The sequence below is a fragment of the Dromiciops gliroides genome, chromosome 1 (genome assembly GCF_019393635.1).
Source record: "Dromiciops gliroides isolate mDroGli1 chromosome 1, mDroGli1.pri, whole genome shotgun sequence".
Lineage (NCBI taxonomy): Eukaryota > Metazoa > Chordata > Mammalia > Microbiotheria > Microbiotheriidae > Dromiciops > Dromiciops gliroides.
In genome coordinates, this window is record NC_057861.1 from 528,790,466 (window position 1) to 528,814,191 (window position 23,726).

Sequence of the window (23,726 nt, forward strand, 5' to 3'; positions counted from 1 at the left end):
CAACGGCTCCTCCTTAAGCTCATTCTTACTAGCACTCCCTGCCTCCCACTCCATCCCCGCACACCCGCTTTCACCCGGCCCCTCCTCTCCCGCCCCTTCCCCCCACCTCACTCCGCTCAGGCAGGGGATGTGTCAGACACTGAACTCATCTTCCACGTGGTCTCTAAACCGGGATGAGGCAGCTAATATTGCGGGGTGAACAAGGGCGACCCCTCAAGAGCTGTACAGGCAGAACAGGCTTTGTTCTTAGCTAACACAGCTGATCCTCCGTAGGTACCCAAGCAACCATCAACCCCATCTGAAGTCGTTGTCATAAGGTAGTGCAATGTGATGGCAAGACAGGGAGATAAAAATGGGCCCCTTGGGGGTGAGAGGTTCCACTAGCAGGCTGGATTTTCAAGCTGAGGTAGACAGCCTGGTCCGGGGGTATTCCTCTCAAACAGCAGGTTTTGTCCTCAAGCTCGGCCTGAGTAACTGTTGCATCCCGTCCTGTCTTCATTGTTTCTGGATCTCCGCGGACGGCTTCCCGTCTGTCCCATGAATCATCCTCCACACAGGGATGGACAAAGGTTGGGATTGGGGGTGGGGTAGGATGAAGTCCAAGGCCAGGGAGGGGTAAACAGAGACAATGACTCGCAGACTCCCCTCGTCGTGAACCTCGGCCTCTTTGAGGGGCCCGGGGAACGCGCGATCTCTCGCAGCCGGCAGTCCGCTGGAGAGTGTCTGGGAGTGGGGAGGGGCTGCGGGCTGGAGCGGGCTGAGTAAGGAGCGAAGCCTAATAGATACAGCCAACTGTCAAGAGGAGAGGGTTTGCTTGGGAAGGATCCGCTGCTCCCCCACCCCCACCCCCTACCGCTCCTATCTGAACCTGAGCAGCTGACCCTCGGGTTTTGCTGGGGCTAGACGGAGCTCTTTGCACCAGCCTCTGGCTACAGGTCTGGGATGAGGACCATCCCAAAGTCGCTCCTACATTTTAAATTTGCATACCCACTTCCAGGGAGAGGATGTTGTGGTTATAGCCTAGCTAAACTCGCCGGCCGGAGATGGCTAAGGCGAGCGATTGGACTGGTTACGCTTCTTGCTGTCGATCTGAGGGTAGGGGCGGGGTCCCCCTCCCTCCCGGGTCCCTCCTCTTTCACCATCTGCTTTGGGATTTGGCTTGGGCTACTAAGCTCCCTCCGGTCCCAGTGTTTTCCCTCCTCCCTTCTCCTCCTGCTCAGTGGAAGGGCCTTTGACAGACTTTCGGGGGAGGGGGAGGAGGGATGGAGATTAAAGAGGGAATTGCGACCCCGAGTGGAGACAGACAGAGACAGAGCTGGAGAGGCAAGAGTTGGTCCTCTTCCTTCGACTCCACAAATCTGAGAGAAGGCATAGTTACCCTCCAACCTGCTGCTGAGCGGACGAACCCGCACCAGGGATTTTAACCTGCTGCTTTTCTGAATTAAGCTCTTTCCGTCCCTGGTTTGTTTCCTCACTTCCCTCCCTTTCCCTCCCCCCACCCTCCCCGCGGTCTCCTCCCCCCTCCCCGCCTTCGTTTTCTCTCTGCCTCCTTCCAAGTTTCCTTCTTCACTTGTACCAGAGCAGAATTCTGATGGAACTGCAAAGATGTTCGTATCCAGACTCCTGGATTTTCAAAAGACAAAATATGCAAGGTAAAGCTGACATCTGCATGCCTAGCAATCCCCTTCCTCCTCCGCGCCCAATTTCCCTTAACAGTTGGGGTACCGGTGAGGGACAAACCTTCTCACCTCAAGAAAACAGGAAGACACTTGTGGGCTGCTTCCCAGGGAGTCTACTGAACCCTTTGAGAAGAAGAGGTTTATCTGGGATGTGAGTGTGGCTCCCATGCTCATCCTTTATCTCACTCCCCACCACCCTTAAAAATTCCAAAAGGAAAAATTGTTTGAAACAGGGATAAACAATTCTGCTATAGAGGGCAGGTATGGAATCTAACAGAATTAGGTTGGCTTCAAGAGCATCCTTGCTAGGCATAGAAGCAGAGAAGACTATGCAATATCCTTTCCTTGAGATCTTGAATTAACTTATGCTTAATTCTCAGGAGCTTAGAGGAGAAGGGAAAAGAGGGGGGAGGGAGAGATATTACCTACTTAGATACCAGAAGATTCAAAGAAAACCAAAAGCTAGAGTGAAAATACAGGACAAAGACATAGGATCCTACCATAGAAGCCCAGACCTTAGGGATGCCAGACATGATCAGATTTAGTGCATGTCTGAAAAGGTACCATTTTATGTGACGTTCTTGGAAACATTTCTCTAAAGGTACGCCTGACATTTTCATATCTTTGGAAACCCTCAAGAGGTTGGAGCATGCTATTTTGCCTGGAAAATTATTGAGGAGTTTTTGTGCATAATTTTTAATTGATGTAAGAATATGAATTCTGACTAAGGGGATTTTCTTAACTCTTCCTGATGTTAAGGGGAAATTATTGGACTGATCATCCTCAAATGATATCATTCTTTTCTATTAAGGTGCTTGATAGCTATAGTCTGTTGTTTCTAAGAGAAACTCTTAAAGTGCATCAATGTCTAGTTAATGACATCATTTGAAAGTAAATCAGAAGTGAAGTTTCTTCCACTGTCACCAAAAGAAAAGTTAAATAATTATTTTACCTAGTTAATACCGATGGGAAAACCTTGATAGCGTGTGTTTAAAAAAAGCTGGAAAAAAATCCTACTCTGGAAAGATATTCGAGCAAAAACGATCACTTTGCCCAACTTCAGAATGAGTTGCTACTGAACTTCCTGATGGCAGGAGGCACAGATCACAACTGTGGGAATGCCAGAAGTATCTAGTGTCTGAAAAGAAGCCAGCAGCATTTAGTTAGTGATTTTGGGTGGATGTTTCAGTAGCAAATTCTTCTCTGATGTCCTTTATCTAGGTCACAAAACATAAAAAGTTAGAAAATGTGAAAGGATTGGACAGTTGTTAGTTGAAATAATTAAGGGTGGGAGGAGCACTGGAGTAATCAGTCAATAATAATGTTTTAACTGCCAGCTATGTTGTATGCTAGGCACTGTGCTAAGTGCTCAGGATACAAAGAAAGGCAAAAGACAAGTCCTTGTGCTCACAGAGCTCACAGTCTAATGAGGGAGACAACATGCAAATGATTATGTGCAAACAAGATATATACAGGATAAATTGGAGATAATAAACAGAGGGAAGGCATTAGAATTAAGGGGGATCAGGAAAGGCTTCCTGTAGAAGGTAGGATTTTAGCCAGGAAGCCAGGAGGTGGAGATGAGGAGGAAGAGCATTCCAGGCATGGAGTGGATGTTGGGGTGGGTCAGTGAAAATTCCTAGAGCCAGGAAATGGAGTATTGTGCAAGGAACAGCAATGAGGCTAGTGTCACGGAATGGAAAAGTCTATGGGGGAGGGGAGTGGAGATGATCCGGCTGCTTTTCCTCTCCTCCACAATTCCTTTCCTCATATGCAATTTAGGGGGAGAAAATTGTGAAATCAAAGTAATTACCACGAAATAACGGATTTTTAGTGCTACAAAGGACCTAAGTGAGCACTGAGTCTAAACTTTTTCACCCTTCCCTCATTTTACAGATGAGGACTTTGAAGTCGAGAGGGAGAAGTAACTAGAGCAAGGTCATATGAGTACTAAGTGATACAGCCTTCAACCTAGATTTTTTGACTCCGTGTATATCCCTTCACTTCCTCCTCCTATTACTTTGCTTTCATAGGTGCAATTTGAAAAGAATCAGCTTTCAAAGATCACGTACATTCTAGCCTGTGGTCCCTTACGTGCCCATTTGCCTAATAGCATGAAGGAAATACGAAATTTGCTATTGGGATCTTCCTAAGTTCTGTGTTTTCATGATTCTATGTGATTGCTTAATAAATATTGTTGGATGATGCTAAGAGGGTGGTGGTGGAGCTGAGACTTCCTACTGTTTTGCCAATGAAATGCCCTTAGGCTAGAACATGACCCATAGAAATGCTGGTGCATGCTTTGTGTTTTGTTGTTGTAGAGGCAAAGAAGAGGCAGCTGTATTTTGATGAGCCCTAACAACTTTGGAGGTTGCTGGGATGAAGGAGTGTGTCTAGATCAGGATCATACATCTGGCAAATTGGGGACTAGGACTGGCTGACTCCCCAGCAAATTTTGTCCGGTGATTGCTTCTCTGAACTGAAGGGAATTGGGATTGCTGCAGCTGAGGGAATGTTCCCACAGTGAAAGGATCAGAATAAGACGTGTTAGAAAGTAATTAAAATACCATCTCTTCGGTGAAACAGATAATGTGTACATAGCTACTTTGGACAAAATTGGCAAGTAAACATCACCACCATCTACTGTCTACTTCCTTTTCCCTGCCTCTCAGGATACTTTCCCCATAACTCCTACTTTTAGGTCCTTTATATATATGTGTGTGTGTATGTATATATATATATATATATATATATATATGTGTGTGTGTGTGTGTGTGTATATATATATATATTTGCGAGGCAGTAAGGGTTAAGTGACTTGCCCAGGGTCACACAGCTAGTGTCAAGTGTCTGAGGCTGGATTTGAACTCAGATGCTGCTGAATCCAGGGCCAGTGCCTTATCCACTGTGACACCTAGCTGCCCTCTTTGATACTTTCCAGTGCTAGGTGGTGCAATGGATAGAGCACTGGCCCTAAAGTTTGGAGGACCTGAGTTCAAATCTCACCTCAGACACTTACTAGCTGTGTGACCCTGGGCAAGTCACTTAACCCCACTCACCTCAAACATCTGAGGTCATCTCCAGTGTCCTGATCTATATCTTGCCATTGGACCCAGATGGCTCTGGAGGAGAGTGAGGTTGGTGACCTTGCACAGCCCTCCCTCACTTAAATCCAATTCACTGCTAGTCATGACATCACCCCTATGTCATGGTCCTCTTTGAGAATGAAGGACAAACAAGAAACAACTTTTCCAGTACTATTGGTTTCCTCTACTCAGGCAAAGGCCCCAATATCATGTTTAATTCTGGTTTTTTGTTTGTTTGTTTGTTTGGGTTTTTTTGGTGAGGCAATTGGGGTTAAGTGACTTGCCCAGGGTCACACAGCTAGTAAGTGTTAAGTGTCTGAGGCTGGATTTGAACTCAGGTCCTCCTGACTCCAGGGCCAGTGCTCTATCCACTGCACCACCTAGCTGCCCCTCATGTTTAATTCTGAATAATAGTGTTAGTTGTGTTCCAACTTTATCATTGGGATTTACATTCGAACAGATGCTAAAGTGACATTCCTAAAGCAAGGTCTGACTATGTTTTCCCCCATCAATAAACTCCCATAGCTCCCTATTATCTCCAGGATCAAGTACCAATTCTCTTGTTTCAAATTTAAAGCTCTTTATAACCTGGCTCCAATCTACATTTTCCTTCTTGTTATACATTACTCCCTCTTCAAGTCCTATAAGGTCCAGTCAAACTGGAGTCACTGTTCCTCAAATGCAACAGTCCATCTCCCATCTCCAAACCTAGCATAGACTGTATTATATGTCTGTGATGCCCTCTCTTTTCACCTCTGCCTCTTCAATTGTTTCTTTCAAAGCGCAGTTCAAACACCACATCTTGCATTAGGCTTTTTTCTGACCCTACCTCATGCTTCCCCCAAATTACTTTGTATTTATTTTATATATATATATATATATATTCATTTGTTATGTGGTGTTTGCCCTATAAAATATAAGTAAGCTTCCTGAGGGCAGGGATAATCTTACTTTTGCCTTTGTAGCTCTAGAACCTAGCACAATGCCCAGCACATAGTAGTCACTCAACAAATGTTTATTTGGTTGGTTGATCTTATTTTTTTTCTTTTCTTACAAGGCAATGAGGGTTAAGTGACTTGCTCAGGGTCACACAGCTAGTTAAGTATCAAGTGTCTGAGGCTGGATTTGAACTCATGTCCTCCTGAATCCAAGGCTGGTGCTTTATCCACTGCACCACCTAGCTGCTCCCTGGTTGGTTGATAAACCTCATTTTCAGTTGGAGAATGAAAAGATTTGGGTTTTGTTTGTTTGTTTTATTTTTTAAAGGAACCCAAGTATTCTTTGAGCAGGTAGCCTGGTGGGGCAGGATTTTTTTGGGGGGGAGCGCTAAACTTTGAACATTTCATAGGTCCCAACTACTGCTTTACATCTTTCAAAATAGAATAGACATGGGATTAGACCTGTCATGTCATCAATTTAGGGAGCTCTTGGGGAGGAATTCTCTCTACTAATACAGGTCAACATCTTCTCTGCAACTTTATTGTCTTAGAAAGTCACCTAGAGCACAGATAAGTTAAGTGAGTTGCCTAGGGTCACACTGCCAGTATATATCAAAGGTGGGACTTGAAACCAGACCTTTCTGGCTTTGTGGCTAGCTATGGGTCTTCTAGGAGAACTCATCAAAGAAAGAACTACCAACACCCTAATGACCAGCAAAGTAATTCTTTGGGCAATGGACCAAACTTATTTCAAGCGAAAGTCAAGACGGCTCTAACCAAGGAGGAAAATACATTTATTTAAAGGGAGACATTTCTGGAATGATCATATTAGAAGGGCTTGTTAAAGTAATACATTGAAAATAGGTACAGGCAAGGCAGTGTGGAGCAGTGACATAAATTCTGTTTTGGGAAACAGTGGATCTGAGTTGTAGCCCCAGTTCAGGGATGAACTCATTGTGTGATCTTAGGTAAGTCAATCAACCTCTCTGTGCCTCAGTTTCCTCTTCTGTAAAATGAGAAAGATAGATTAGATGTTCTCCTAGGTCTCTTCTATTTCTAGAATTCTAAAAGGAGTCTTTATGGGTGTATAAACTTATGCTACAGGATGTAGGCAATATGCATTGGATGCAGAAATAAAGGTTCTATTTTGCATTTAGAGGCCAGTGTAAAATAAATTATACAGTACCATTTGCCAGCAGCTCTTCTGGAATGAGCTAGAGTAGGGGCCCTGATTTGGTATTTCTTTTAAATCAACTTTTCTCTAGCAGATTGAGCACTGTTGAAAATTCAAATATGACCTCTGAGGGGATGGATGGGCACCCAGAGATGTCTCCCATTTCCATACTAACTCTGATTCTTTTGAATGTAGTGGACTTGTAACTAACTACTTGCTTCCAGATTTGGATAGTCTCCAAGTGAGAGCCAGGCAAATCCTCATGGTACCATTATCCCCAATATCTTCAGAGGAGATTTATGTAGGAGTCAGGCTCTCATATAAACTTATGGTGTTTTCCTCCTCCTTGGAAAAGTAAAGGAAGTAGAGATTTCCCCTTATGCCCTCAGTTTCAATAGCCTTTTGGGTGAGGGGTTTCAGTGTTTTAATCTGTAGAATGAAAGGACTGGACATCCAGTGATCACCTGCATTGATGCCTGCATGACCTTGGGCAAGTCACTTAACCTTGAAGAGCGATTTGTAAAACTAAAGCATTGGGGGGCGGGCGGCTAGGTGGGGCAGTGGATAAAGCACCGGCCCTGGATTCAGGAGTACCTGAGTTCAAATCCGGCCTCAGACACTTGACACTTACTAGCTGTGTGATCCTGGGCAAGTCACTTAACCCCCATTGCCCCGCAAAAAACAAAAACAAAACCAAAACCAAACAAACAAAAAAAACCTAAAGTATTGGATTGAATGACTTCCAAGGTCTTTCCAGTCCTATGGATTGCTCATTAATAATAATCATAGTAAACATTTATTCACTACCTAACATTCCCCAAAGGGACTACAGAGAAATATAACTCCATTCTTCCTTTCAAGGATCTTTGGATAGTAGTTAGGGAGACAAGATGTGTACGTAAGCACAATGACAAGACATCATTGTGAAGAAGGGACCTGCCTACCTTATCTCCACCAGCATCAGCTATTGACCAACTACCACCATGGGCCCTAGTAGTGACAGCATCCAGATCTCTGGTACTGCTTTTAGACTAGCCCTCACAGACATCATTCTGGGAGGCAACTCCTGTGGAGAAGGGGCCATTCTGACCAATTGTCACCATACAGGCAGACCAGCTTAGATGAAGCAGCAAGTCACACTTAGGGCAAGAGGAGGCGGCAAGTGCCAGGTAATTCAAACCATTGCCACATTGACCACCATTTTCCCTCAGACCTCAATGGAGACTACTCAGGATCCTGAGTCCCAGAGCCTTGGGAACAGCAGTACTTCCAGCCCAGTGCCCTCAGCCATCATGCTGGGAAGCAACCCTTGTGGAGATGCAGCCTGGCAATTGCTCCTGTCGGTACTCCAGCCACAGCCTCTGAAGACCCCAGATTAGAAAGTTCTTGCCACCAAAGTCCATGTTACTGTCAAATGGTTCAACATCAGAAACTGATTTGATTTTTTTTACGTTTTTTTGTTTTGTTTTGTTTTGGTGAGGCAATTGGGGTTAAGTGACTTGCCCAGGGTCACACAGCTAGTAAGTGTTAAGTGTCTGAGGCCGGATTTGAACTCAGGTCCTCCTGAATCCAGGGCCAGTGCTTTATCCGCTGTGCCACCTAGCCGCCCCAACTGATTTGATTTTACCAGTGGAAATGACAGTAAATGACATTATAGACGTAGCATTACCATCTGTTTTGCTGTTGTACCCTGAGGATCCCAGGACCTTTCCATCTTGCTTCCATATATATTTTCTCCCTTGTTTGACTGTTTGCTCCCTGTGAGCAGAAACTGTCTTACTTTTCTGTTTGTATACCCAGTGTTCTGCATACAGTAAGTCCTTAATAAATATTTTATTCATTATTTTATTCATCCATTCATAAGTAGATAAATAATAATCAAAGTATCACATACAAAGTACCAGAAGAATGACATTTAGGCTGAACTAGTTCTGCAGAAAAAAAGAATAGAGTAATCTGTTTGGTTTCTGTCTCTAGACTTTGTATACATATCCCCTCTGTGCCCAGCACAGTACTCTACATACAGGAAGAGCTTATTACTAGTTTCTTTTCTTTTCTTTTTTTTTGTTGTGGGGCAATGAAGGTTAAGTGACTTGTCCAGGGTCACACAGCTAGTAAGTGTCAGGTGTCTGAGGCTGGATTTGAACTCAGGTCCTCCTGAATCCGGGGCTGGTGCTTTACCACTGTACTACCTCGCTGCCCCTTGATTGCCTTTTAAAAAAATCAAGACCTGTGATTTCACAGGTGTAGAGAACTCCATTAACCAATGCAGGTAAGCAATCACTGTACAATTTGTAGTCTTAGAGAAGAGCCTGGGTCATTAAGAGTTTAAGTGACTTCCCCAAAGTCACATAACCTGTATGTTTAAGATGTGGGGCTTGAACCCAGGCCTTCCTGACCTCTGGGTTGGACCCATGGGCACTTTATCATACCATTTCCCTTCTGTCTATAAGATAAAAAAAATTTAGGGGCAGCTGGGTGGCACAGTGGATAGAGAACTGGCCCTGGAATAAGGAGGACCTGAGTTCAAATCCAGCCTCAGACACTTGACACTTACTAGCTGTGTGATCCTGGGCAAGTCACTTAACCCCAATTGCCTCACCAAAACAAACAAACAACAAAACAAAACAAAAAAGATTTTTAAGACTTTAGTCTGGTGTCCACACACAATCTGGCTCTAATTTCCTTTCCCAGAGTCCTCTTCACAGATATCAGTCGAGCCAGATTCCTAAATGCTCCTTAATTTCATCCTGCCATCTCTTGTCTCCATGCATTCATGCAGGCCATTACCAGTGCCTATCAAAATTGTTCTCTTCCTTCAAGACCCAGCTCAGGTGCTCTTTCCTTTAAGAATCCTTTCTTGATGCCTTCAGATAAAAGGGATTTTTCTCTCTTCAATTTTTCCCCAAGACATTTGTCTGGATCTCTGCTTTTTCCTAACCACATTTTCCCTTTTATCATTTTTGTTTATGCACATGTCATATCCCCATTACTAAACTGGAGAATCATAGCTCTAGAGTTGGAAGGGTCCTAAGAGGTTATCTGGTCCAGCCCCCTTGTTTTAGAGATGAGAAATCTGAGGCTTGGGGGCCAGAGGTGACTCACAAGCTCACACAGAAAGCAGACAACAGAGATGAGATTTGAACTCAGGTCCTCCAGAAATCAAAGCCGATGCTCTCTCCACTGTACCACAGGTGCAAGAATGACTCCTCATTTTGTTTTTGTTCCCCCCAGTACCCGACAAATAGCAGACACTTAATAAATATGTAAAATTGAATTGAGTTACTGAAGCATAATGTTCTCTAATCTTATCTTTTCTTTTGTTGGGAGGGGGGAAAGAAAAAAAATGCCTTCTTATTGGAAATGCGGCCTATTGTCTATATGTGAACCTAAAGTGTATTTCAGAAAGCTGCATAACCTTAGTTATCTCCTCCATCTAGGCGGATGGGAAGAATGCATTTGCTAATGGGCTATTAGCAGTCCTTCAGGATAATGCCATCCAAAAGTGTTTTGTGCAAATTCTATCAACTGAAAGAACAAGGCTCTAGCTAGCTGAGGGGGGGGGGGTGAAGCTCAGATCTTTGCCATCTATGTAGAGCTCAGCGGTTTATGAGGTGCTTAATATATAGGACCCTATTTGAGCCTCACAACTTATGGAATAGAGACCACAGGTTTAATATGCCTGTTTTACAAATGAGCACATGGAGGCTCATTGAAGTTAAATGACTGGGCTATGGTCACACTATTTGGAAGTAGCAGAGACAGCATGAAGGCTCTTAGAATCATAGATTTGAAGCTAATATAAACCTTATAGGTCTAACTACCCCAGCTTTTGGATGAGAAAACAGAGGCCCAGGAAGTTAAGTGGCTTGCCTGTAGTCACACAGCTACTTAGTGTCAGAAGCAGAATGGAGCACTCCTAACTCCAAGTGCAGCACACTTTTTGTTATTCACCATAGCCAACATGAGCTTCCTCTTCTTCCTTAGATTTTTGGGTGAAATTTGTCTTCCATGTCAAATTTTTCACAGAAGATTTGTGAAGCTACCTGGGGAAACATCTATGTCACATATTGTTTTATTTACAATTTGTTCAGCTTAAAATTACCAGACTGTAAGATTTGTATGGATAAAGACCTCTTCTGATCTAGAGGATTTTTATCTTTTATGTTGTTGTTGTTGTTGTTTTGCAGGGCATTGAGGGTTAAGTGACTTGCCCAGGGTCACACAGCTAGTAAGTGTCAAGTGTCTGAGGCCGAATTTGAACTCAGGTCCTCCTGAATCCAGGGCCAGTGCTCTATCCACTGCACCACTTAGCTGCCCCTTATGTTGTTTTTTTTTTTTAATCTCCAGAGTGTTGAGTATGATGCTATAATACAGTATGCAATTAGTCATTGTGAATTCAATTCATCTACAGGTACTTTTCAGGTGCATTGTCCATTCAACTTTTAAATTTTTTTTTTTTTTGCGGGGCAATAAGGGTTAAGTGATTTGCCCAGGGTCACAGAACTTCTTTTTGAAGAGAAAAAAAAAATCTGTTTTTTGTTTTTTTGTTTTTATTTTTGTTTTTTCTTAAACGTTTAGAAAGAAGGTGTTAGGAGCTCTTACACCGGAGCTAGGGGAATGGCTGAACTTTTGGGCAAGTGTCATAAGAAAGTTACATCACTATGGCTGAGAAATCTATAGTTTCCTGAGTTCGACTCAAATTAAATGTCTTTCCCTTTTTAAATAGAAAAACTTGGTTGGGTAGGTAGATGGCACAGTTGATAAAGCACTGGCCCTGGAGTCAGAAGGACTTGAATTCAAATCTCACCTCAGACACTTACTAGCTGTGTGACCCTGGGAAAGTCACTTAAACCCAATTTCCTTAAACATCCGAGGCCATATTCAGTCATCTTGATGTATATCTTGCCACTGGACCCATATGGCTCTGGAGGAGAGAGTGAGGGTGGTGACTTTGCATAGTCTTCCCTCACATATATCCAATTCAGTGCAAGTCATGACATCACCCCGATGTCATGATCCTCTTCAAGAATGTAGGACAAATAAAAACAAACAACAGAAAAACTTGGGTGATATGGAGACTAAATAGCTTTTGGGCTCCAGAGAGGTTGGACCTTATAAATTATCAGTGTTAGAAGGACAATGACCCTTTATTTCAGATCAAATCATTAGGGTTTATCAAGGATTCACCCAGCATGGTACTAGGTACAGTGGGGAGATAAGAGAAATATAATATCACAGCACATTGCACATTTCTTTTTGGTTTGTACCTATGATTTTATTCATGTAGGGAATTCTCAGTGTAAAAGCTCCCTCTGTTAATGAATTCCATCAATTAATCTGTTTTAAAATATTTTCATTAATTGTATTTTTTTAATTAACAATTTTTTTCCACCTCTGATTTTCCTCCTCCAACAGAAAAAAAAGAAAGAAAAATAGTTTGATTTGAGGAGTAGTGGAAGGGGAAGTTTGGCTAGATCAGGCAAAGCCTGATTATGAAAGATCTTGAATGCCAAACTGAGAATTTTCCATTTTATCTACTAAGCAATGCAGTTCTTTCAAGATTCTTCCTTTTTCTTAGAAATTTTTAAAAATTTATGCCTTTCAGCTTTTTTTGAAGCTTATGGATAGTTTATTATAATTTTGCCTTTACTGCTATATATGTTTGTCTTTTTTTAATTAATAAAGTATTTTATTTTTTTCCGTTACATGTAAAGATAGTTCTCAACTTTTGTTTATACAAGCTTTATAATTTCAGATTTTTCTCCCTCCCTCCCTTCCCTCCCCCCTCCCCTAGACACCTTTCAGCTTTACATTACTTTCATTCTGGGAGTATTCCCCTCTCACCCAATGAACCCTCCCTTGTGAAACAGACAAATCATTAAACAAAAGCAACTATTACAGTGATAGCATCTGGCAATGTATATAACATTCTTCCCTATTGATCTCCCACCTTTCTTCCATGCTGGAGGTTTTTGATGAAATGTTCTCAGCTCATCCCTTTGCAACATGAATTGAAGTGGGGAAAAACTAGAGGGCATCGTAATAGTCTGTGCATGAGGTCATAAGGACACAGACAAGGGTGGTAATGATAGTGATGAACAAATTTTAAGAGACATTTCAAAGGAAGAATCAACAAGACTAGGGAGAGTCAATACTGCCTTGAACTTGGAAGCCCTCATCCAGTTTTCTCCTGTTGTAAGTTATAGCTTGAAATGTGGGGCTTTCTACGCCCCACAGGATGAGAAACAGAGGAGACTATAGAGTCTCTGACACTTTTTCTGTGTAATGTTTGAACAAATAGTCTATTCAGTCAAACAAGTGTTTAGTTCAATGATGGGGAAAAAATTAGTCCAACTGGATGCTTGATTGAACTGAAGGCAGTTTTGACTGAGACCAGAGAATGGTTGATCTCATTGTCATAGAGTGATACAGCCTTAGACTACATTTTGAGACTAAAATTTTTAAAATAAAAAACATTTTAAAATATTTGAGAGTCATCTGCATAGAGATGATAATTAAATCCATTGATAAAAACGAGGTAATCAAGTGAAATAGTATAAAGCAAGGTTCTTAACTTGAGGTCTATGAGCTTAATTATAATTTTTTTGGGGGGGGCAATGAGGGTTAAGTGACTTGCTCAGGGTCACACTGTTAATAAGAGTCAAGTGTCTGAGGCTGGATTTGAACTCAGGTCCTCCTGAATCTAGGGCCAGTGCTCTATCTACTGTACCACCTAGCTGCCCCTTGATGACTATATTTTAATATAATTGGATACCTTTGCTTTATAAACCTGTTTGTTTTATTTTATGTATATAAATGTATTATCCTAAGAAGGGTTTCATTGGGGACAGCTAGGTGGCACAGTGGATAAAGCACTGGTCCTGGATTCAGGAGGACCTGAGTTCAAATCCAGTCTCAGACACTTGACACTTACTAACTGTGTGACCCTGGGCAAGTCACTTAACCCTCATTGCCCCACAAAAAGAACCTATGGTAAAGAGAGACAAGAGGTCCCAAAACAGAGCAGTAAGGTAGACCCTAGGAGTTAGGAGGCCTGATATGAATGATGAGACAGCAAAGGAGATTGAGAAGGAGCATGAGACAAGTTGAAGGGTGACAAGGAGAGAGTAGTGTATTGTGTGCTCAGAGATGACTAGCACATCTGGTGTGAGAGCTTGCTAAGTCCTTTTCATGGTTGCTCATCCATCTTTGGTGTCCACCTGCTACCCAACTCCCACCTGTGGCTCCAAGAAGCTGTAGCATGCACAACAGTCACAGCCGAGTAAAACTGTCTCAGCAGATGGGCATGGGCTAAACCAGGTTGAGGGTAACTGACAGACCTCAAACCCATTGGTGAGTTAGGGGGCTGTCTACCCTGAAGCTTGGGAAGACTTCCCCAGTAGAATGGGCAGAATAAGAATACTTTGTTCCAAGAGCCATGAAGATGGCTCTTGTGGAGGGAAATTGAAAATTTTTAATTCGACTTATGCTTAGAGCTTGGTCAGGCATCAAAGAAGTCTAGGTTATCCACTGTAGCCTAGACCACTGCTGGTCATCTTGACTTCCATCTCACCACTGGACTTTTATGACTTTGGAAGAGAGAGTGAGGCTGACAACTTTGTGCGATTCTGCCTCACTTAAATTCAATTTGTGGAAGTCAAGACATCACCCTGTGATGTCATTGGTCCCCTTCAAAAATAAAGGACAGGGCAGCCAGGTGGTGCAGTGGATAAAGCACCAGCCCTGGATTCAGGAGGACCTGAGTTCAAATCCGGCCTCAGACACTTAACAATCACTAGCTGTGTGACCCTGGACGACTCACTTAACCCTCATTGCCCCACTAAACAAGCAAACAAAAAACCCCTAACTCACTGGTTCTCTATTTCCTTAAAATAAAATACAGGGGCAGCTAGGTAGCACAGTGGATAAAGCACCGGCCCTGGATTCAGGAGTACCTGAGTTCAAATCCGGCCTCAGACACTTACTAGCTGTGTGACCTTGGGCAAGTCACTTAACCCCCATTGCTCCGCAAAAAAATAAAAATAAAATAAAATAAAATAAAATACAAATTAAAAAAATAAATAAAGAACAAATAACAGTGTTGTGAATACCCAAACAAGTGGGAGCATAGGGGAGGAGAGGATGGTCAACAGTGTCAAGTGCTGACAAGAAGTCAAAGAAAGGCTAATAGATTTGGCCATTAAGAGACCACTGTTAACTTTGGAAAAAAGTAGCTTCAGTAGAATGATGAGGGTGGAAGCCAAAGGGAGACCCAAGATGGGGACTGATGGGGTGCCTTAAGTTCATACACCTAGTACAAGGCAATCAAGATCTTTATGTTCCAGAATGGACATAGTTGTAGGCAGACTGGTTTGTCATTCCCTCAGCTGGAATCTTTATCTCCAGATAACTTTGAAGGGTGCTTTCTTTCTTTCTTTTTTTGTGAGGTAATTGGGGTTAAGTGACTTGCCTAGGGTCACACAGCTAGTAAGTGTGAGGCTGGATTTGAACTCAGGTCCTCCTGACTCCAGGGGCGGTGCTCTATCCACTGCGCCACCTAGCTGCCCCTGAAGGATACTTTTTTTCAAGGGCCCCAAACTCCTTAGGTGGTTCTGCCAACCTTCCACTTAAAACCTGGATTTTAGAGCTCACAAGACAAGAGAGCCTAATTCCAGGCCAGATTAGGCTGTCTGCGATTGAATAAGTAGTGACAAGAGTGACAAGTGGATTTATCCTGAAGGTGAGGTAGGAGACAGACTAACACAATAGCAGGAAGTGATGTAGGGAGGGAACTCACTTCTAAATCCTTAAGTCTGATAGAAATAGAATCCATTTTAATTAATAACCTATCCTTATGGAACTTTACGTTTTGTAAAATTCTTTCCCCAACATTCTTCAAAGGACCCTTACAACAACTCTATGAAGTACAACAAGTGTCATCTTGATTTTACAACTAGAAAAACTAAGAAAATTTGAGATGACTTTTTTGAGATCACATAGTGAGTCACTGGTGGGAATAAGGATAGAATGTAGGTCTTCTGACTTATGATCCAGTACTTCTTCCATTATTCTTTTTTTTAATAGAATTTTATTTTCTTAACAGGGTTAAAACACAGTGATCAGTTACTAAACTATGCATACCCTTAGATACCTCAGAGAGATCAGAGAAAGAAAAAAAAGACCTAAACATACAAGATTGTTTATAACAGGTTTTTTATCTGGTAAAGAACTAGAGGTTAAGAGGGTACCAATCAATTGGGGAATGGCTGAACATATTATGGTACATGAATGTAACAGAATATTATTGTATCATAAGAAATTACAAAAGGGACATTTCAAAAAACCTGGGAAATCTTGTATGAATTGATGCAAAGTGAAGTGAATAGAACCAGTTAACAATGTATACAGTAACAACACTATAAAACAAACATCTTTGAAAGAACCCCCATCAGTACAATGACCCAGCCATGATCTCAAATGACTGATGATGAAGAATTCTATCCATCTGATAGAAATTATGAGGCTTTTTGTTTCAGGAGAGAGGAGAGGTGGGAAAAGATAAAAATAAATGTTTGTTAATTGAAAATTTCTAATTAAAAAAGAAAGAACAGTGATCAGGAATCATTTGTACAGCAAGCTTATGGAAGAAACTTATCATTTTATGGGGAGGAGATTGTGTTGAATTTCTTTGATACTTTTCTTTTTCTCCCTTTAAATGCAAAGCCTCAAAGAGATCTTTGAAGTTTGCTTGTGTTTGAAATCCGACTCGAGAGAATATTAAGGAAGTCAACCAATCCTAGACATAAGCATCAGAGAAACATTCTGATGAAAGGCCTAAGAACAAAATACACTGGAAAGAAGCCGATGGTGATCTCCTAAGTTGTAGAATATGACAGCATTACATTCCCAACTTCTGGGATAGGAATGTCTAATTAAATTGGATTTCAGATAGTAGAAAAACAACTAGATGTCCATGAAATGGCAAAAAGAAATAGAATAATCTGAAACAGAACAAAGACCCCATTTTAGTCACCACAAGCTAGAGTACAGAGAAGTTCTGATAAAATACCACTTTAGAATTTTGAATCTAGCATCTTAGTATTGTAAGGTCCAATCTCTCAACCTATAGAAGAATCCCTTCTGTAGTATCCTTGGGAGGTAGTCATCCAGCCTATGCTTGGACACTTTCACTGGTGGGAAACTCCCCAAATTCCAAGGCAATCACTATTAAAATCTTTAGTTATTGGGATTTTGTGCTGAAATATGCCTTCCATAATTTCCTAGTTATAATATCTGGAAACATGACTAAATCTATTCCTTCTTCATCTGCTTAGTTTCAGTTCATCATTTTAGCTTAACAGGATCTTTCTGAATCTTGTTTCTTCCTTCCATTGTTTTAGCTTGCTCTTCCTACTGTATTTTCTGCAAACTAAGTATATTTTTTTATCAATTTAATTCATTGATAAAGTGTTGAACAAGAAAAAAAAATATGCCTAGAGCTCTGTATCATGCCATGAAACCTCCCTCCAAGTTGACTTGGATGAAATAGCTGGTTGTTTAAACCGTTTTGACTTTACCTGACTGTACTATTTTCTACCACCTGAGTTCTCTATCTTGCCTACCAAGTATACTTTGATTTCTATCAAATGTCTTGCTGAAATTGGGATACACTATTTCAAAGGTACTCCCTTGATCTAACAGTCCATTAGTGCTGCTGAAAAAAAGCAAGTGAAGTCACATTACTTTAGTTTGTGTTAGTGAACTCATTCTGGCTCTTTGTGAGCATTGCTTTTTTCCCCCTAAGTGCTCACAAATCAACTGTTCAATCACCTGATATAGAATTTTCCAGAGATTGCTGTCAAATTTACAAGTTTAGAGTCTCCAGGATCTATCTTCCTCCCCTTTATGAAAATCAGAATAACATTTGCCTACCTCCAACATTCTGCCAAGGGCAGACAAAGTTCTAAACCAGGCCTTTATCCTTGTGATCCACAATTATAAAGAGATCAAGTGAAACTGAATGTCTGGATTACTCCCTTCCCCATACAAAATCAGATATGATTGGAAATCTTCGCATTTGAATCCTCAGTTCTAAGTGAGAGTGAGAAAGAAAAGAACTTATTTTGCTTTTAGTTTCTCTTAAGTACATTGAGCAGCAGGCTTCTTCTATGTTCATACTCCCAGAGGGGCATAAGGTAATATTAAATAGTTCCTTACTTATTATTTGGCATTGATGGACTTAAATGATGCCAGCCAATACATTTGGTGGTGAATATTCTGTCCCAGGGAACAGTAGCTGGGAAACAGCTGTGGAAGGCTATGCCAAAGATAATTGACTCATTTCCCTAAAAACTAACACTCTCAGACCTTGAATGGGGAAAGTTTATTTTTATTGACTTTTTGAATCTACATTCTTAACTTGATTTTTGCCCCCAAACCTCCAACCTCATTTCATAGTATGTATAGGTACCTTTGATCAAAAGAGGAAAAAGGAATAAATAGGCTTCCACAAACAATATTCTGTGGTAAGTCACATTTTTTTTTGGTAAGTCACATTTTTACAGTCATACAATTGACTGGCAGGTGCAGAATATACAAAATCCTGTTTTGTTTATTCTTTATTGACATTAGAAAATCATTTGATTCAGGAGAACTGAATGCTGCCTTAAAAGATCTCTTCTAATAAGTTGTCTCCAATGCATATATTAAAATACATAAGATTCATTGATAGGTGTAGCAATTGAGGCAGTTTTGTTTGACATTGTTCTAATTATTAATATAAAGAGATGCATAAACAAAATGCATTTAATAAGAGGGATGGAGGATATCTAGTATAATTTTTTTTGTTTTTTTGTGGGGCAATGAGGGTTAAGTGACTTGCCCAGGGTCACACAGCTAGTAAATGTCAAGTGTCTGAGGCTGGATTTGAACTCAGGTTCTCCTGAATCCAGAGCTGGTGCTTTATCCACTGTGCCACCTAGCTGCCCCCTCTAGTATAGATTTCAATTAGAAGAGGGATTTCTCATGGTTGGTGAGATACTCCATATATTCTTATGTGGACAACATTTTATGGATTACATTATCACATTTTGGAACATTTCAGAGCTTGTTTAATAAGATCCACAATCACTCAAAAGAGTTCATTCTAACTTATCCACACAGGAAAAATCAAGTGGATGAATAAAGTCTAGACAATGTTATGTCTAGACTGAACATATGAATTTGGAAATACAGCCCATAGAGCTGCTCTATCAGTATATGTATTAAACAAACTGCAGATAGACAATCAACTGGAACAAGAATTGAGCCTCCATATATGGGCCTAACGTGATATCTACTGTTCAAGGACCTGCCTTAAAGAGTAGAGAGACTCATCACTAGATTGGATACTCACAGTAACTCTCCAAGATTTGCTAAATCACAAAGGAGTTATGTGATCTGTGTCAATGGAGTTATCATAGAATCAAAGCCAGAAGGAATCTTGAATTAGTCCCATTTTCTCATTGTTAAAAATTTCTCTCTTATTATGAACTAAGTCATTAATACAAACATTTAAATATACAAGGAAGGACAAAAAGAGGATTTTATAAGTAACCATAAACTTCTGTTAGGGATGGTTCATTTTTTTAAAATGCATGTGTTGGGCAGCTAGGTGGTGCAGTGGATAGAGCACTGGCCCTGGATTCAGGAGTACCTGAGTTCAAATCCGGCCTCAGACACTTGACACTTACTAGCTGTGTGACCCTGGGAAAGTCACTTAACCTTCATTGCCTGCAAAAAATGCATATGTAAGGTTTAATAGTATTTGCCCTTATTTTGTGTCCTCTTCTGAATTTATTTCAGTTTTCTTGTGTGAATTTTTAATGTTTTATTGGTGCTCTTTTCTTTCTTTTAAAAAATAAACTTTTAGTATTTCTATTACCATTCACTAACTCTTCCTGTTTACCCCACCCCCCAAATAAGTCCCCCTCTTCCTTGTAATAAATAATTTCAGAAAAAAAAAAGAAATCAACACATTGGTCATTCCTGAAAACCCATGTTTCATTGTATCTTCTCCATCACTTTTCTCTAGTTCATCATGTTTTCACCACCTGATAATAGAAATGTTTTCCATCATCCATCTTATGAATTCATGATTATTCACTACTTTGATCAGAGTGCAGAAGTGTTTCAGAATTGTTTCCCCTTACATTATTGTGGAAACAAATGTTAATTGTTATCCTGGTTCTACTCAATTCACTCTTCATCAGTTCAAGCTTTCCCAAACTTCTCTGATACAAATTATTTCTACTAAGGGCATAAAGCTGCAATTCAGCTTTGTTCCATCTAGCAGCCCCTCAAAGTTCATACTAATTTTTTTCCCTTCTGTATTATTTCTTAACTAGAAACATTGTGCTTGTAGGTTTTGTTTTGTTTTTAATTTGCACTTTTCCCTAGGATGTTTTGAGACCTAGAGGAGCTGTCCTTTCAGCACCAACCCTTTTAAAAGGAAAGCAAAAAAACCCAATCCCCCCCCCCAAAAAAAAAAACCAGAGCTAGCAAGGGCCACTGGAGACAAATAAGAAACTGCACATTTGCATATATAATTGCATGGTCCCATGGGAGCTGGCAAAATTTGAGCAGAATTTATCCAAATCCCACTCTTCCTTCACAAGAGTTCTTTAGCTCAAGTCTTATTTCCTCTGAAATGTTTTCCCTAACTTCTCAGACTCCCACAGTGGAAAGCTCATCAGTTTGGCTCTGGTATTAGACAGCTATGTGACCTTGGGCAGCTGACCTCCCTTCCTTGGGTCTCAATATCTCTAGATGTAAAATGAGGAGATTTAACTAGCTGCAAGTTCCTGTGCCACATTGGCTTCCCCTTCTCTAAATGACATCATGAATAGTTCCACACAGTTTAGCACTTAAGTGCTTTTTAATATCTTCAGATTTAGAAGTCCTGTCTCCCCAAATAGATTATGAATTCCATGAGCTCCAGAACTAGATCTCATCTGAACTTTATCTCCCCCAATGACTAAAAGAATGCCCTGCACACAGTAGGCACTCAATAAATGCTTGTTTGATGAAATTGAATTTAGTTCTACTAGATATAGCAAGCTCTTGCAAGCATTAACAAGGTCTTTTACTTCTTTTGTATCTCTACAGTTCCTAAGATGCTTCTGAGCACCTAGGAGACATTTAAACAGTACTTCCTGATTGAATGACTGATAATTTACAATGGGGATCATATTATTATAAACATTTATTGGTTAAGGAATAAGAAGACAGTCTCCCTTCTCAGGAAGTTTACAAGTAGAAAGAGGCAAATAAGAGAAGCAATAATGAAAATAACTCAGATTTATATAACACATTAAGGTCAAAGCAAATATTATTATTTCCATTTTGTAAGTGAAGAAAGCCTGGGAGAGGCTGACTTGTTCAGCATTGTACATCAGAATTGGGCCTCAAATTAAGGGGTTCTGTTTCCATGGGAAAGGTTCTCTCTCTCATGCCACTCTACCTCCAAGCAAAATGACAGAGAATACATTTACATGGAATAGATAAATCAAACTCCATTTCCTGCAGTTAAACTAGCCTCCTTGGCTACCCTCTACCCCTATAAAATAATAGATTTAGAGATTGAAAGGACCTTAGAAGGGGCAGCTAGGTGGCTCAGTGGATAAAGCACCAGCCCTGGATTCAGGAAGACCTGAGTTCGAATGTGACCTCAGACACTTGACACTTACTAGCTGTGTGACCCTGGGCAAGTCACTTAACCCTCATTGCCCTGCAAAAAAAAATCATCAATATAATAAAGCACTTAGAACAGAGTCTGGCATATATTAGATGCTTAATAAATGTTTGTTTCCTTCCTCCCTCCTTTTCCTAGGCCTCAGTTTCCTCTGTATAATGAGGAGGTCTAACTAGATTAGATAGTTTCTATGGTCTTTTTTTTTTTTTTGGTGGGGCAATGAGGGTTAAGTGACTTGTCCAGGGTCACACAACTAGTAAGTGTCAAGCATCTGAGGCCAGATTTGAACTCACGTCCTCCTGAATGCAGGGTTGGTGCTTTATACACTGTGCCACCTAGCTGCCCCCTAAGTGCTTTATTATAAATATCATCATATTTGATCCTCATAACCTTGGGAGATAAGACCCATTATTACCCCCATTTTACAATTGAGGAAACTAAGGTAGACAGTAATTGACATGATTTTCCTGGGGCAAAAGCTAGTAAGTGTCTGAGACAGGATTTGAACTCAGGTCTTCCTGACTCCATGCCCAACATTCTATCCACTTCCCCACCCATCTGGTATTGTATCATCTACCTGCCCAGAGAAATTAAATGATTTGCCCAGAATCACACTAGTGGTAAGTGGTAGAGTCAAGATCTAAAATGAAATCCTTTGACTCAAAACCTGATTCTTTCTACATTCCTCATGCATTCCTCCTCACCTCTGCTTCTTAGAACCCCTAGCTTTCTTCAAATCTTATTTCAAGTACTACCTCCTATGTGAAGCCTTTCCTCATCTCCTTTGTATTTGCCTTGTATATATTTTGCACATACTTATGTGTGTACCTGTTGTTTTCACTGATAAAATATAAACTCTCTGAGGGCAGGGGCAGTTTCACTTTTGTCTTTATATCCCCCAGTACCTAGCACAGTGCCTGGCACCTATTAGGCACCTGTTGATTGTTTGATAGAAACATACATCATAAGGACATGGAGTTTGTGAGAGGGTTATTAGTACTTCGGAAGAGCTCTGATTAATCATAAAAAGTTTTTTTTTAAGTAGGTGAATTTTAAGTTTTAAGTAACTTGAGTGTGACTGTCTAGGGAGTGAAATTTAAATTACATTGGGACTAAGAGCCAAATTAGGCATGATTTCCTACTTTCCTCCAACCTTTGTCTTCCTTCCCTTTGGACACTCACAAATCAGCTTCCTTATCTTGATAATTAAGAGAGAGTAATAACATAATGATAACTTGATAATTAAACCCTTGCTTCACTCAGTTTAGGCTGTTCCTGCCTCAGAAGGCCATCAAAGGCTAAGGGCCCTTTGCTAAAATCATAGGCTGCACACAGATGATTAAACTGGCAGGATCATAGTAATTATCTGAGATAGAGTCAAGATTTAATTTTCCCTCAGCTTTGAATAAATTAATTGGCTCCTGCCTTGAGCAAATACACACAAAAAGTGCCAGCAATGGTCAAAATCAAAACTAAGATTTCTTCTACCAGGTGACTGAATTCGATGGGAAGATACTGTTCCAAGTCCCAGTCTGAAATTAACCTTCCCAAGTCAGGAATTATAAATAACATTTGGCAGATCAGTGATCGTTTTAAATTTAAGGATGTGTTGGGTGCTTAAAGGACAAACTGTAGTTGTGAAATGTCAGCCACAAGTGAAAGGTGAATAACTAGGACCAAGGATATAACTAGGACCAAAGACTCCATAGGTCTGGGGGGGATTGGCAAATAGCAAATGTTAATCATGCAAGAGACCAACAACAAACGCCATTATCTGAGCCAAGGTAAGCCACTGAAGTCAGGAAATGTGATGAGTCAGAACAAAGGGGTCAGACTAGAATATAATTGTAGTATCAAGGGGTCAAACTGGCCACGGAATCTAGAATTCATCTAGATCTGGAGCCTGTTAAGTCCTAAGCATGGAAGGGCAAGACAGAACAAAAACAAACCATGGACATTGAACTGTGAGAGTCAGACAAATTTTTATTTTGTAATCCAGGGGAAGATTGCCATCTTTTCCCAAAGACTGGAATCAAGCCACTTCCTAAAAGGATAATGAATAATCTAACTAGCATTTGGGTAGTATTGGAATCAGCCAGATCCACAAAGGCCAGG

General features: G+C 40.8%; 1 protein-coding gene across 1 annotated transcript in view; it reads left to right on the top strand.

Moving 5' to 3' along the window:
* The first annotated feature begins 1,508 nt into the window (after positions 1 to 1,508).
* MMD2 (monocyte to macrophage differentiation associated 2) overlaps positions 1,509 to 23,726 on the top strand; it is a 118,681-nt gene continuing 96,463 nt past the window's right edge. The window contains exon 1 of the mRNA XM_043978608.1: positions 1,509 to 1,652. Within this exon, the coding sequence (XP_043834543.1) occupies positions 1,606 to 1,652 (47 nt within the window). The 5' untranslated portion in view covers positions 1,509 to 1,605. The remainder of the gene's footprint in view (positions 1,653 to 23,726) is intronic.